Source organism: Salvia hispanica, chromosome 6 (genome assembly GCF_029641045.1).
Source record: "Salvia hispanica isolate PSC_SH4W2 chromosome 6, Shi_PSC_v1, whole genome shotgun sequence".
NCBI lineage: Eukaryota > Viridiplantae > Streptophyta > Magnoliopsida > Lamiales > Lamiaceae > Salvia > Salvia hispanica.
The window spans coordinates 21,229,206-21,244,671 of NC_142697.1; the positions used below are offsets into that span (position 1 = coordinate 21,229,206).

At 45.1% G+C, this 15,466-nt stretch overlaps 1 protein-coding gene across 1 annotated transcript; it reads right to left on the bottom strand.

The window, feature by feature from the left end:
* On the bottom strand, window positions 1-719 carry LOC148923349 (norbelladine synthase-like). Its single transcript, XM_089060603.1, has 2 exons — window positions 480-719; window positions 1-389 (listed from the first exon to the last, which is right to left on the bottom strand). The coding sequence occupies exons 1-2, from the start codon at window positions 661-663 to the stop codon at window positions 100-102; spliced, it is 474 nt and encodes a 157-aa protein (XP_088916729.1). The 5' UTR covers window positions 664-719; the 3' UTR covers window positions 1-99.
* Window positions 720-15,466: the final 14,747 nt, after the last annotated feature.

Genomic DNA, 15,466 nt, shown 5'->3' on the forward strand with positions numbered 1-15,466 from the left:
TATAGTAAGAGGATAGAAATTTATTAGTAAGCATGAAAGTAAAACACACAGCCCCAAGTTAATAGTAGATCAATTATCATTGTTGCGGCTAATAGTAGATCAATTGCCAGTGTTGTGGAGCAAATACTGAATAGAGTGTTGCACGACGGCGATGAGTGGTTGAATGGCAATGAGCGCAACATTCGCTGCAGCTTCCTCTTTGAGCTCGTACTCGATCCCATATCGAATTATACATTGCTTCTCGTTTCCCTCCACCTCTATCACTTTGAATCTCACACGATACAGAGTGAACCCTAGATCCAGAAATCCACCTTCCACCACTTCTACCTCCTTCACACGCTTCTCGTGATCTACCACCATGAATTTCTCCTTGCACGACTTCAATCCCTCTACCATCCATGCTCAATTAATCAATTAAATTAATTCGGATAATTACATAAATCTAGGGGAATTTAATTGAAATTGAAAGTGGATGGTACCTGGATGGAAAATGAGCTCGAGAATGGTTCCGGCGCCGCCGTCGCCTTGGACAACGTTGATCCGGCTGATGAGGTCGGGGAGGGCTTCCTTCACCATTTTGGGGAGCTGGAGAGTACTGCAGAGCTTCCACGCTTCGGTTGCCGGTACGTCAACCGTCTTCTCATCGGATATTGTTCCGTACATCTTCAATTTCTGGTTGCGTCAAAGGAGATATCTTTTCACTACAAAGAGGAGTTGGGATTGAGAGGGTTATTATTTTATAAAATAAGGGCGTGTTTGAATTGGTAGATAGGGGCATTCATAGTGCATTTAATGGCCCAATGTAGTGTTTGATTTATTGGTTAAATTTTCTGTGTGACTCGTTTAATGGGCAAGGGCCCGTTGAATTAAGGCTGAAAATGACTATTTTATTATCATGAAAATGACTGTTTTATTGATCTATGTCAGTAGGTGAAATAATTCCGCAACGTGTTCTACCATCAAACTAATAAAAATAAGAAACATCTATGTCACTAATAATTTCATTGGTGGATTACTTCGACCTGAGCTCGATTAGGATGGTCTTGTCAGGGGCGTTGCAGCTGGGGAAGGAGTTGGAAGCGGCTCTTCTCAACCGCTTGTCGCAGACGGTTTTTGGACAGGTGAAAATTGAAAATTAACTAATATACCTAACTTCATTTTTCATGTCCTTTAAACGATCATTTAACATCGGAAACACTAAATTCAATTTAATTACTCCCTATATTTGTGTAGAGATTATAAGAACTATACTACTAACTGATTTACTTTATTTTATTCTAAATTCAGTGTTAGGAAAATTAGTTGGGTAGGTGGAGGAATGTGAAGTTAGGTCCGATTAATTTGTCATTACTCCTTATTGACGTGTTGCATATATAAATAATCAATTCGAATCCTGATTAAGGTACCACTTGCATCCAATACTTTGTCAATTTTGAATTATAATATAACTAAACATTACTTACAAAAATATATAGGATGGACAAACAGGCTAGGAAATTTATGTTTATTAGTCAGCCCATGAATTTATTATTTTTGTCTAATATCATAAATTCCTTGTGGTCTATCTAACCCACCTAGAATAATGGACAATCTGGCTAGGAAATTTATGTTTATTAGTCACCCCATGAATTTATTACTTTTGTCTAATACTCCCCCCGTCCACGAAAAATAGAGCACTTTCATTTTCTACACTCGTTTTGAAAAAATGATAGTAATAAATAGTTAAAGTGGAGATGAAGAGCTATAGAAATGCGTGCAGTGCGGTATGTGATATTGAAAGGTGCAGGTTTTCTCTCAGTCAACGTATGTAATTAGAAGTGTATCCAACTGATCAGGAAGAGATTCCTGACCCAGCTGAGTCGTTGGCACGTCAACCGGAACCTGATTTCAAACAAGTTTCTTCAACCCACTTCTACTGATTAGTATAGTGGAGGTAAAGGTCGAATCCCACAAGGATGGACACGTTCGGATAACTGCAGTGAGTTTCCTGGGTGTTTTTGGTTAGCTACCACGCTTGGGTTGAGATTTTACCTAGGCAAGAAATAAAGATGGTACTCTACTGACTAGTTGGCGTGAAAATAACAGGCATGTGGTTGTGTTCGTGAAAATAGGGGACAAGGTGCCTCAGAGGTATATGAAAAGTAGACAGTTACTAAAAGAGGAAATTTAGACAACAAGGTATATCTGGTGGCTGGTTGGTTTTCTGACAGGTCTGGAAGGTACAACTGAAAAGTGGGGAACAAAAGCACAAGTAACTTAAAAGTAAAGTGGTCCAAACTAAAGTTGATATTGACGTTTTCTTCTTCACCAAGCATTAACATAAATCATATGAACACAAACACCATAACTAAACTCAAATCCATGACTCCAAACTCCAGATCTATAAAATTAAAATATTCAAACTTAAGATGGATGGTGGACTGCAGTTTTACCTCTACTGACTAACATGCAAGGTGGTGATTATAATGCAGAACGAAAGACTCATGCACGAAAATTAGACTGAAACATAACTACAACCTCAGATCAACAACTCTAGACAAGAAAACATTTAGAAATTAAGAGCAACGACTAGATCTAACTTTCCTAGGAAAAATGAAGCAAACTCTAACCAAAGAGACATTCGGAATAGAAATTTCATAGCTAAAATGTTTGGATCTTCGCCAAGTACTTCAAAAGGCAACAAAGATAAATGTTTGCACAGATCCAACGAAGAAAGCGAGTAAATATTAAACTAGAAAGCAAAGTAACGATTGTTTTGCCACTCCGGGCGGTGATACTGCTATACTACTGCGACAAACTGACTGGAACGGTAGATTGATGACTTCTCCGGCAAACTCTTGGACGTCAAGTGACCATAGCTGTGGCGAGGAACGAGAGATTGGACAATGCTGAAGGACTGATCTTCTAGAGAGAATTCTACTAAGTGTGTATGAGAACTGAAAACTTGGAACTCCCAACCGAACTCTCTTTTTTTTTCTCTTTAAGTGGCTTCTTTTATAGGGAGGCTTGCCCTTGCTTTTAGGGTAGACTTCCTTCACGATTTGACTTTTCTGCCCTTGTTAATGATCATCCTAGCTATCCTTCTTCTCCATCTCGAGCCTTTTCTCTGGCATGCATCCTGGTCAGTATTGCACCCTTGTAGCGCTCTTCTCACTTGCGTCACCTGAATCATCTCCTACTGACTTGGATCCCTTATTTCTGCACACTTGAGCAACTGTTTTGCAGATAATACATGCATTTCACGACATACTGACCAGTAACCAAGGCTTAGAATACGACTTATCAAACTGCTCACACTTACCACATGCTTGTCCTCAAGCGTGAAAACAAACAAAAGAAATAAGTCGAATTCGAGCCTGGTTACTCCCCCTGACCGACTCTACCTAACTAGACTCAAGACTCTGACGCAAAGAAAAAACAAACAACGACACAAACACATGACACATATAATTAACTTAAACACATAGAACAGGCTATATTTTCAACTATCCCTCCCCTCGAGATCAGGTGCAATCCGGCCTTAGGCAGCCTTGAACTTCCGTCGCCCCCTTTTTCCTCCCCAGTCAGTATATCCGCTTGTCAGGATCACCCAATCCTAAGCCAAACACTGGTTCACTCAGTCACTCATTCCTCATAGGGGATGTTAGGACTGTTTTCTCTCAATGCTGAACCACGGATGTTTCGGACTCAGATCCCACGTGCAACTCCTGAAGGTCTTCAAGGCTTGTAACGGGGCTATTGGTTTGTAATGTTTGGGGTGGTTATTCCTAAGGCTCTAAGGTTCAAAAACTAATTACTTATTTGATGAGGGAGAACTGTTTGCATTCGGGCTTCTGGCTAGGGCTTCTTCTTCGGCTGGACAATTTCTGACATTGGCTTCCAACTGGTCAGTAGCTTCCTTGTGGCTTCGCCACCCTTATTACTTCTTCCTCCTTTCTTTTTTTGTGGTCAAGTATCTGCGACCATTTTCTTCGGTTTTCTTTCCTGTGGCTTCGCCACCCTTATACCTTCTTCTATTTTTGGATCTGGAATTTTTTTCCAGATCGATTTTCTCCTTCTTTCTTTTTCTTCAGCTGGTCCCTTTTGTATGTCCTCCTGGGCAGTTGCCTCCTTGCCTTATGCCTTGCACACACACAGTTTCAGTGGCTGATGGGTTATTTCGGGGTATAGATCAGGTTAGAAAATGGGGTTCTAAGGGTAGGGTTTTTTTTTTGGGGGGGGGGGGGGGGGGGGGTTTCCTACTGCCTTCAGGGTTTGCTACACGCGGTCACCTTGCCCTAGACATCATGTGGTAGCCACTCTTCTTTTTTTCAGTGTTTAGTGGAAAGCAGTTCCACTTTGGGGCTTCTAACTCACCTTTTAAGAGGTCTTTCGTGTCTGACCTAAAGGATGGGTTTTTCCTTCATACTTGCATCATCTATACTGACTAGGGGTTACTGGAGGGGGCGGTTTCTGTTTTCCGGCATGCGTTATCTCCCTCAATTCCCCTCACCGTCAGTTCGAGGCAGTTGAGTTTTAAGCCCATTCATTAAAAAAACACATAACACATAACACATAATTCCTAGACCTAAACAAACCCTAAAAAAAACATTAACATGCACTGACTCAAATAACACATATATACATGTCATACTGGCCATTTGCTCCCCCCTCTCTCTTCACAAGTGTCTGCCCCAGATACGGGCTGTGAAGTGAAAAATGGGAATGGCTAGTATGACAGACACACATTTATAACAAACATATACTATATCTAAAAACTTCTCACACTTAGACTATGCAATAGGCTAAGTGGGAGAGTTTCAGATATATACATAGATTTACAAAACAGAGCAGAATATTTACAAAACATGCTTTATACACATATAAACTCCTCACACTTAGACTACGAAGTAGACTAAGTGTGAGTTAACATGCTTATGACAGAACACAAAAAACATAAACAAAACACATGCACCGAAGTAGCAAACCCTTTACTTCTCACACTTAGACTATTAGATAGGCTAAGTGTTATGAATGGGGTTTGCTCACCTTAAATACACATAATTCTACCTATTTAACAAAAGTAAAAGAAAACAGAAATAAAAGAAAACTAAAAATTAAAAAGAAAACTAACTGGTCAGTTTGGGGGGTGGTTCGATCAGACGTTCATCCTGCTCCTCCTTGGCGCAGGGGTCTGTGCAGGTGGTTCCTTGGGTTCCTCTTCAGTGGATTCCGGTTGGTTGTCATCTGCTTCCTCTTGTTCGTCACCTTCTTCTTCCTCAGATTCGGTGGGTGCATCGTTCTGGCCTCCATGTCCACTTGTTCCAGCTCCAGTGCTTTCCTTTCCTCTCGCTAATTCCTTCAGTATGCTCTCCATCAGGGTTGTCAGCTTTACCATTTCTGCCCGTGAATGTCTATTCTCTTCCGCTAGCTCAGTGACTGCCCTCTCCAGATTTTCTTGCCTCAGTCTTTGCGCTTGTTCAATCTGCCCAGCTTGCCCCTCTTGGACCTGTTGTGCCCTTCCACCAGGGGCTTCTCCCATCGGGTAGAATTGGGGCACTCCTTCTCTGTAGTATACCATGTTTGTGCGGACGAAGAAGGGTATATCGAACAGGCCAGGAGCATCGACCATGTACATCGGAGATAGGTCTTCTGCCTCTATTATGATGATGTTGTTGCGCACGAAGGCTCCTAGTATGTGGCAGAGGGACAAGTTCCTAGCTGGGTGGGTGGCTATCAGGTGGCATTGGTAGGCTGTCCAAAATCCCAAATGCAGCCTCCTACCGCGATTAGCGCACCACACCATGTACAATTCAGTCATAGATGTTCTGGCAGCCGAATTACTTTGTCCCAGTAAGTTGTAGCCCAAGTAGAGTTGCACTAGTCTGAGCATGGAATTGTTGAAATAGGTGGATCTGGATGTAGTGGAGGCAAACTGACCAGCATCGGCGTGGGTTAGCTCCTCCCAGGCTTCCTGGGGCTCAAAGTCTATGTGTCTCCTCGGTACCCCCTCTCTCGGCTTCTCCATTCTGGTCCTATAGCCTCCTCCAGACTACACATTCCCAGTCGCACGGTCCACTCGATCAGACTCATGGACAGCTCTCCACCGAATATTCTGAAGGAAATTGACACCTCGTCTAGGTCCGTTGTGACTTGGAACCTAAACGTGGAGCTTCACCTTCGCTAATCTCACAGATATCTTCGGGTCCCTATTCTCTAACAGCCACTCAAAACCCAATGCTTCCATACTGGCTAGGAAGGAATCACGAATAGATAACTCATCCAAAGAGGGTATGTGGAGTACCTTTCCGCATTTGACTTGCTTGCTGATATCTTCCTTATCGTCAAATGCGTCTTGAAGCTTTTTGGTGTTGTAGTGCTTCATGTCCTCCATAAGCTCATCAGTGAGCTCTACCCTCCACCGTCGGTACACAATCCTCTCTACCGGAGGGTGGACTAGTTCTTGGTGGTTGTCGGGGAGCTGTTTCTCATGATACTCTTCCCCTTCTAGAGAGATATCGCTCTCTGAGTCTGACTCCTCGCTGGAAGTGTAGTCGCTGTCACTTAACCTCCTTCTTTCTTCTGTCTCTCTGATCACTATGCTGGCATTGGTTGTGCGCTGTTTCTTTACGACTTGCTTTGTTTTGACAGGGGCCTTCCCCTTTCTCTTTCTTTCTTGGATGTACTTTTCTTCGATTTCCATTGCCCCTGCTTCTTCGTCGGCTTGTGTTGAAGCGCCCTCCTGGTTAGTAGGCTCGGTCACCACGCGGGTACTAGTATCACTTCCTGTCGCCTGCTCCCGACATACTGACTCTGATGCGAGGTCCAGACCCTCAGCCACCTTGTCAGCATCTTCCTTCTGGTCAATCGGCGTTGATGAAACTGTCCCTGTTGCCATTTGTGTGTCCTTCTGGCTAGCTTTCGAGGGCTCCTCCCCAGGTTTTGTAGGAGTAGTCTTCTCGTCTTCGCTAGAGACCTCCACTGCATCTGTTGTTGTGTTTGCTCCTGCCTTGTTGGACTTCCACTTTCCTAAGCATCTTTGTGGTTTCTGTCTTTCTGCCTTGGGGTCGTTCTTCAACACTAGCCTCCTCTTTACTGGCTTCGGTTTAGTCACTATTGAGGCTTCTCTGGTTGGGTTTCTGGTTCCTGCCTCTCCTCTTCAAGTTTTTCAGCTTTCTCGGGTTGTTCTTTTGTCATCTCCTCCACGGATTGGTGGACTACCCCCTCTGTCTCATCTGCTTCCATGGCTGTTTCCCCCCTTCCTACTGCTTGGGATGCGACGTCCAGTACCTCAGCCACCCCTTCAGGGTTTACCACGATCCTATCTCCCTTGCTCAAAACCGATTGGAACTCATCATCCGTCATTAACCCTTGCCTCTTGGTCATTTCGTTCAGATCTATCTCCTCCTTCTCTGCTTCATCGGTTGTGGCTTCAGTGGCTATTATCTCCTCTGCTTCACCCTTCTCGCCCTCGCTTACACCCCCTCCGCTCTCCTCTTCCTCTGTTTCTCCCCAGTTGGGATCTTGATAGGCGGAAAGAGGGCTAACGTCGAGCGGCTCTGTTTGTAGGTGTATGGGAGAAAGGTGAGAGGGTTCTGATTGTGCAGTTACTGTTGGGGAGGTCTTTTCGGATGTCGGATTTGAGGTTTTTGGGGTGGTGGTGGGTGGGTTTACTGTGGTCGCGGTTGGGGTAGGGTTTGGTGTCGCCGGCATCCCTCCGGTCAGGCTGAATCCGGCCAGGGTCGCTGTCCAATCTTTGTTCGGGTCCTGTTGCCTCAGGTACGCCGCCAGTGCGTCTAAAAGAACCATTGCCGGAATTTGTGTCATCGGCGTTGGCTGTGATCGTTGCGGACTCGGCGGCCGCGATTCAGTTGTCGGTCGGACTACTGGGGGGTCTTCACCGATGGTAGATGTCGGGTTGTCGGTTGCTTTTATCTTCGCCATGGTCTGTATCGGTGGTGGTTCTCTTTTTTCAGTTAGTGGTTCACGGTAGTTTTTGGATTTGGGTGGTAGTTTTCAGAGTGGGGTGGTGGTTGTGGGTGAGAGAATGCAGGTAAGGGTTTGTAAAGTGAAGGGGAGTAGGCGGTGGGGTATTTTATAGTGGGGTGGGCAGTTGAGGGTTTTGACCGGTTATAGGCGGTTTCCAGGTTGCGACGCTTCGGGCGGGAGGCGGTTGAGCATTCTCGCAGCTGATTGGACGTCTCCTGTCACGTCTCTGCTCCACGCGCCTTCCCAGTCACTGCACTCGCCTGCAAAGCTACACCACGCACCAAAATTCAAATTTCACTCTATACCTCCTTCTCAACTAGCTAAAAATAAAAATAAAGCAAATAAATGGCTCTTAAATATAATTCAGAGTTTCACCCAAGTGGTATCCTCGTGGTCAGTACGGACTCCAAATTAATATTTAAGACCCGAAAATCTTTTTGGTATGTACATCATTACTAAGGGTATTTGAAGTTTTACCTGGTCAGTAAGCATAAATCATATAACGTTGACCAGGTGGAACTCCAAACCCCTTTTCTACTGGCCATTTAGACGCTATTAAAGTGTAGTGGAATTTCTTCCACTACACACATGTCTTCATTTTCCCTATATATTTTTAACCTATGCCCATTGACGACAAAAGGTTCAGAGTTAGGGACACTGCTTGAAATCTCGACCGCTCCATTAGCACGTAGTGCAGTGATAATGTAAGGTCCTGCCCATTTTGACTTGAGTTTCCTAGGCATTAGCTTCAATCTCGACTGGAAGAGTAGTACTTTCTGACCAACTTGGAGATTCTTGGTTCTCAGATTTTTGTCGTGCCACATCTTTGTTTTCTCCTTGTACCACATAGCTGAGTCAAACGACTCCAATCTGAGTTCTTCCAGCTCTTGTAGCTGCAGCTTCCTTTCCTCTTCACAGGCCTTAGCATCCATGTTAACTTGCTGAACTGCCCAGTACGCTCGGTGCTCAATTCCCACTGGCAAGTGGCACATCTTCCCAAAGACGATGCGATATGGGGACATCCCGATAGGCGTTTTGTAGGCTGTCCGATATGCCCACAGAGCATCCTCCAACCTTGTGCTCCAATCTTTTCTAGAGGGGTTGACTGTCTTCTCTAAGATGCTCTTTATTTCCCTGTTTGAGATCTCCGCTTGCCCGTTGGCTTGAGGGTGGTAAGGACTAGATAGGCGGTGATGAACCCTGTACTTCTTCATCAATGATTCGACCGTTCGGTTGCAGAAGTGAGTCCCTTGATCGGAGATGATTGCCCTTGGTATCCCAAATCGGCTGAATATATGACTCTTGAGGAACTTGGTGACTTCTTTAGATTCACAAGTGCTCGTGGCCTTGGCTTCTATCCACTTTGATACATAGTCAACTGCCACCAGGATGTAGGAATTCCCATAAGATGAGGGAAAAGGACCCATGAAGTCCATGCCCCAGGTGTCGAACACTTCACAAACAACCACTGGAACTTATGGCATTTCATCCCTTGCGGAGATCCCACCGGTCAGTTGGCAACGGTCACAGCCTTTGCAGAACTCGTATGCATCTCTGTTCAGGGTCGGCCAGTAGAATCCGCTATCCAGCACCTTTCTGGCAGTCTTCCATGGTCCGAAATGTCCTCCACATGCCAAGGAGTGGCAATGCGTTAGCACATCCCGTTGCTCCCAGTCAGGAACACATCTCCTTATAACTTGATCGGTGCCTGCCTTCCACAAGTATGGGTCGTCCCAGAAATAATACTTTGCTTCACTCTTGATCTTCATCCTCTGAGCCTTTGTCACGTTTGGCACCATTGGTAGCTCTCCCGTTACTAGGTAGTTGGCCAAGTCCGCATACCAGGGTTCATGTCATACTTTCTCCTTGCCCTTGGTTGTTGCGTCCTGCCCAGTAAGCCTCATTACTTCTCCCAGTCGATCTTCTTTGCGGAGAAAATCACTTCACACAAATGCTCTTCCGGGAATAGATCTCTCATATCCTCACTGTTCCTTTCTTGTACTATTCTGCTCAAGTGGTCCGCTACTTTGTTTTCAACCCCCTTTTTGTCTTCTACTTCCCAATCAAATTCTTGTAAAAGCAGCACCCATCTGATCAGTCGGGGTTTTGACTCCTTCTTCGCAATGAGATACTTAATGGCCGCATGATCAGTATAGACGATGACTCTGGATCCTAGTAGGTACTGCCTGAACTTTTCGAACGAATAGAAAACAACCAACATCTCCTTCTCGGTGGTGTCATAATTCTGTTGGGCTTGATTCAAGGTCTTAAATGCATAGAATATCACGTACCTCTTCCCATCGATCTTCTGACCCAGTACGGCCCCCACTGCATAGTCACTAGCATCGCACATCACCTCGAAGGGGTGATCCCAGTTACGAGCTTGAATAACCGGTGCAAAGATCATTTTTTCCTTAAGAAGGTTGAAAGCAGCCTTGCAATGCTCGTCGAAAACGAACTCCACCTCGTTCTGGAGAAGTCTGGTAAGGGGTTGGGCAATCTTGGCGAAATCCTTGATAAATCTTCGATAAAATCCAGCATGGCCCAGAAAACCTCTTATTCACTTCTGGTCAGTAGGGAAGGGCAGTTTGGATATTACATCCACCTTAGCTTGATCCACTTGGATACCCTTTTCTGATACCACGTGACTTAAGACGATTCCTTCTATAACCATAAAGTGGCATTTCTCAAAATTTAAAACCAGACTCTTTGCTTGGCACCTTTCTAGCACCACATCCAAATGTTGCAAGCACGAGTCGAAAGAGTCTCCGTAGACAGTGAAATCATCCATAAAGATCTCTATACAATCTTCAATCAAATCCGAGAATATGCTCATCATGCACCGTTGGAAAGTACCGGGGGCGTTGCATAAGCCAAATGGCATACGCCTATACGCATAGGTTCCAAACGGACAGGTGAACGTGGTCTTATCCTGGTCCTCCGGATTCACGTAGATTTGAAAGTAGCCACTGTACCCATCCAAAAAATAGAAGTACTTCCTCCCAGCCAGTCGCTCCAGCATTTGATCGATGAATGGAAGGGGGAAATGGTCCTTCCTGGTTGCAGTGTTCAGCTTCCGGTAATCTATACACATTCGCCATCCCGTGACTAGTCTGGTGGGCACTAGCTCATTCCTCTCATTCTTAACCACCTGGATCCCTGACTTCTTGGGGACCATATGTATTGGGCTGACCCATTCACTATCGGGTACCGAGTATATAATGCCCAGTGAGAGTAACTTCAAGATTTCCTTCAGTATCTCTTCTCGCATGTTTGGGTTCACCTTTCTTTGCGAATCTCTATGTGCCTTGGCAGCCTCCTCTAGCCTAATGTGGTGCATGCAGACGTACGGACTTATTCCCACCAGGTCCGTAAGGCTCCATCCAATAGCCTTCTTGTTTTTGCTCAGCACAGTTAGTAGTCTTGCCTCTTGCTCTTCAGTCAGCCCGCTATTGATGATTACAGGGAACGAGTCTTCCTCCCCGAGGTAGGCATACTTAAGGTTCGCTGGCAACTTTTTCAAATCTACTTGTGGGGGTAGTGTGTTTGTAGGTAGAGGGTTCTTTTTAGAATCCTCCTCTCGCTCTTGTTCACCATCTGATTTTTTCTCCATACTGGCCGGTAGCAAAGCCCCTACGGATCCCGCTAGTTCCGACTTCTGACAGAATTCTATTATTGCCCCTTCGATCTCCTCGTCAGTTAACCCTTGGCTATTGATCAGATCACACCATGCAGCTGCTTCCACATCAGCTTGGGCATACACATCCAAGGCTTGGAGTTTTTCCTGCAATAATTCGGTCTCAAGAAATTCTTGGACTTAAGGGGTCAATTGCATCAACATAACATAGATTTTCAGAATCTACTGGTTTTTTCATGGCTTCATTGATGTCAAAAACAAATTTCTCGACATTAAAGTCAATGCAAATTGTCCCCTCAGCCATATCCACAATTGTCTTAGCCGTTCTTAAAAATGGTCTTCCTAACAATATCCCGCTAGACTCCCTAGCTTCTGGTTCACTCATTTTAATTACATAAAAATCAGCGGGATAAGTAAAGTCTTGTATCCTGACCAACACATTTTCTAACACACCCTCCGGATTTATACATGACCTATCAGCCAGTTGGATCAACACCCTAGTATTTGACAATTTTACCCCCTTCAACCGATTATAAATGGATAACGGCATAACATTGATAGATGCTCCTAAATCACACATTGCATGCTCGATTTTTACATCTCCAATTGTTATGGGTAAAGTAAACATACCTGGGTAGGCTCTCTTGGGTGGTAGTTTCTCCTGTACAATAGCTGGCGCTATCCCTTCCACCATGATTTTTCCATCCTCCTGGGCCTTTCCGGCTATGAACTCCTTTATAAACTTCCCCAGAGGGGGCAGTCTCACGTCTTGGAGGAATGGTATTGTGACATCCAGTTTTCCGAAGATCGACATGAAATCCACAGGGTTTTCTTTCCTCCTCTTCGTAACAAACCGATATGGAAACGGCTTTTCTCCCTTAGCCTCTTCAGTTAGCCTTGGTGGACCTTCCCTTGGTGCCTCCTGGGTTTGAGGTCCCGATGCGGGTATTGCTCCTTCAGGTTGCTCGTTTCCAGGTTGTGTTTCTCCCTCCTTTCCTTCCGCAGTAGGCTTCTCGTTTAGAAAAAACGAATCCTCCATCTGAGGCAGAGGCCTCTTGAGCTCTTCCGCTGAGATGGTGTCGCTCAGCATCCTTGCTCTACTAGATTCCCCAATAGGGTTCTTGAGTTGAGGTCCACTATAGGTTGTTTCGGACCGCAGTGTAATCTTACTCACATTTGCCTTTTCAGGTACATGGACTGTAGATGGGAGTTTCCCTGAGTTCCCTTTTATTTCGCCCACCGAGTTAGCGAGTTGGGCCAACTGCCTGTTCATCATATCTATATTTGCCCTATGCTCCTTCTGGGCACTTTGCATCCCTTGCATTGTTTCATTACTGGACTGCAAGTCGCTTTTAATGCTCTGCTGCGAAGCAAGCATCTCTCCCATCATGTCCTCTATAGACCTCCTCGACCTGTTTGGGTGATGGAATTGGTTCGAGCCTTGGTGCTGGTAATGCTGGGGTGGTGGGTTTGATAGATAGCCCGAGAAATTTTGCTGGTTTTGGTTTTGTGGGTACTGGTTATACTGGGCAGGAGGGTTGTACTGGTCATGGTTGTGCTGGTACTGATTTTGGCTTTGGTTGTGGCTGTCATGTTGAGGCCCTGGGTTAAATTGGTTCTGGTTTTGGTTCTGGTTGTTTCGCTGATGGGGTGGCACATAGGCAGGGTTCGGGTTCTGGTTTTGAGGGTTTTGGTTCTGAGGATACTGGTTTCTTCCTACCCAGTTAGACTGGTAGTCAGGGTTCGTTGGGCCATGGTTGGAATTTTGGTTCGGGTGGGGGTTGGGTTGATTTTGAGCCTGATTTTGGTTCTGATTCTGATTTTCATCTCCCCATCGGAAGTTTTGGTGGTCCCTCCACGGTGCATCCCTCTGCCTTTCCGGAATCCAATTGCCATTAGAATTGTAGTACCCTGCGGCATTTGCTTGCTCCACATCTGGCGAGTTGTCCGGCTGATCATATGGTAGTTCTGGGGCCTCTTTTCCTCCAGTCGGAGAAGGTGGTGGAGTGTTTTGCTTGATTGCAGTTAGTAATTCCTTCTTTAGTTCCTCCATCTTCAAATCCATCATTTCCTCCTGGTCAGTAGCAGAAGCACATGCTACCCTTTCTCTGCTGTACCCATCCCTTGCGTTGTCGTACGTCTTCTTCGCATTCAACAGTTTGCGTAACACCTTCTTGGCTTCACTGACTCTCAACTGTGTGAAATCGCCTCCGGATGATGAATTCGCCAAATCCTTTGTTTCCTGGTTCATCCCCTCATAGAAGGTGTGGTGCACCTCTATCTCCTTCATGCGATGGTTGGGGCATGACTCCAGAAGACTCATCTACTTCTCCCAGTACTCGCTCAGGGTCTCATCGTGTTCTTGCCTTATACACGATATTTTCCTCTTCAATGCACTTGTCTTTGAAGACGGGAAGAACTCAGCTAGGAAAACTGACTTGAAACTGGCCCATGTATTGATGGAGTCGGCTGGCAGGCGCATGAACCATGTATTGGCTTCTTCCTTTAGGACAAAAGGTAGGGCTTTCAGTCTGTAATCATCCTCGCTTGCTCCTGCTGGCCGCCTCTGCGTCTTACAGATTTTGCAGAACTCATTTAAGAATTCGTAGGGTCCCTCGTAACTCTTCCCACAGTACGTCGGTAGGATTGCAACGTGGGGTTTCACATCACAGGCGGTCTGGCCTGGGGTGACCACTATGGCTTGTGGGGATCTCCGTCAGCATGCGCAGTAAGTGTTGCGAGCTCGGGATCGTCCTCACCTTGGTCAGCCATTCTCACTAGTGTTCTTACTGGTTGGAGTGGGAGCTCCGGGAGTTGGTACTCTAGATCTTCTTTCTCCTCGTCGCTGCTCGTGCCTAGGTCGGACAGTGATGTCAACAGGCTAGAACGAGTGGTAACGAGTATCGTTCCTCGGGGAAGTATCCTTGGTCTCCACTGGCCAGTAGCCGAGCCACTTCTCATAAACTGAAAATAAAAAGAAAAGGAAAATTATAAACAGTATATACACCAAAAAGATCACACACAATAACAGGTATGAACGCCATCCATCCCCGGCAACGGCGCCATTTTGAAAGGTGCAGGTTTTCTCTCGGTCAACGTATATAATTGGCAGTGTATCCAACTGATCAGGAAGAGATTCCTGACCCAGATGAGTCGTTGGCACGACAACCGAAACCTGATTTCAAACAAGTTTCCTCAACCCACTTCTACTGATTAGTATAGTGGAGGTAAGGGTCGAATCCCACAAGGATGGACACGTTCGGATAACTGCGGTGACTTTCCTGGGTGTTTTTGGTTAGCTACCACACTTGGGTTGAGATTTTACCTAGGCAAGAAATAAAGATGGTACTCTACTGACTAGTTGGCGTGAAAATAACAGGCATGTGGTTGTATTCGTGAAAATAGGGGACAAGGTGCCTCAGAGGTATATGAAAAGTAGACAGTTAAATTTAGACAACAATGTATATCTGGTGGCTGGTTGGTTTTCTGACAGGTCTGGAAGGTACAACTGAAAAGTGGGGAACAAAAGCAAAAGTAACTTAAAAGTAAAGTGGTCCAAACTAAAGTTGATTTTGACGTTTTCTTCTTCACCAAGCATTAACAGAAATCATATGAACACAAACACCATAACTAAACTCAAATCCATGACTCCAAACTCCAGATCTATAAAATTAAAATATCCAAACTTAAGATGGATGGCGGACTGCAGTTTTACCTCTACTGACTAACATGCAAGGTGATGATTATAATGCATAACGAAAGACTCATGCACGAAAATTAAACTAAAACATAACTACAACCTCAGATCAACAACTCCAGACAAGAAAACATTTAGAAATTAAGAGAAACGACTAGATCTAA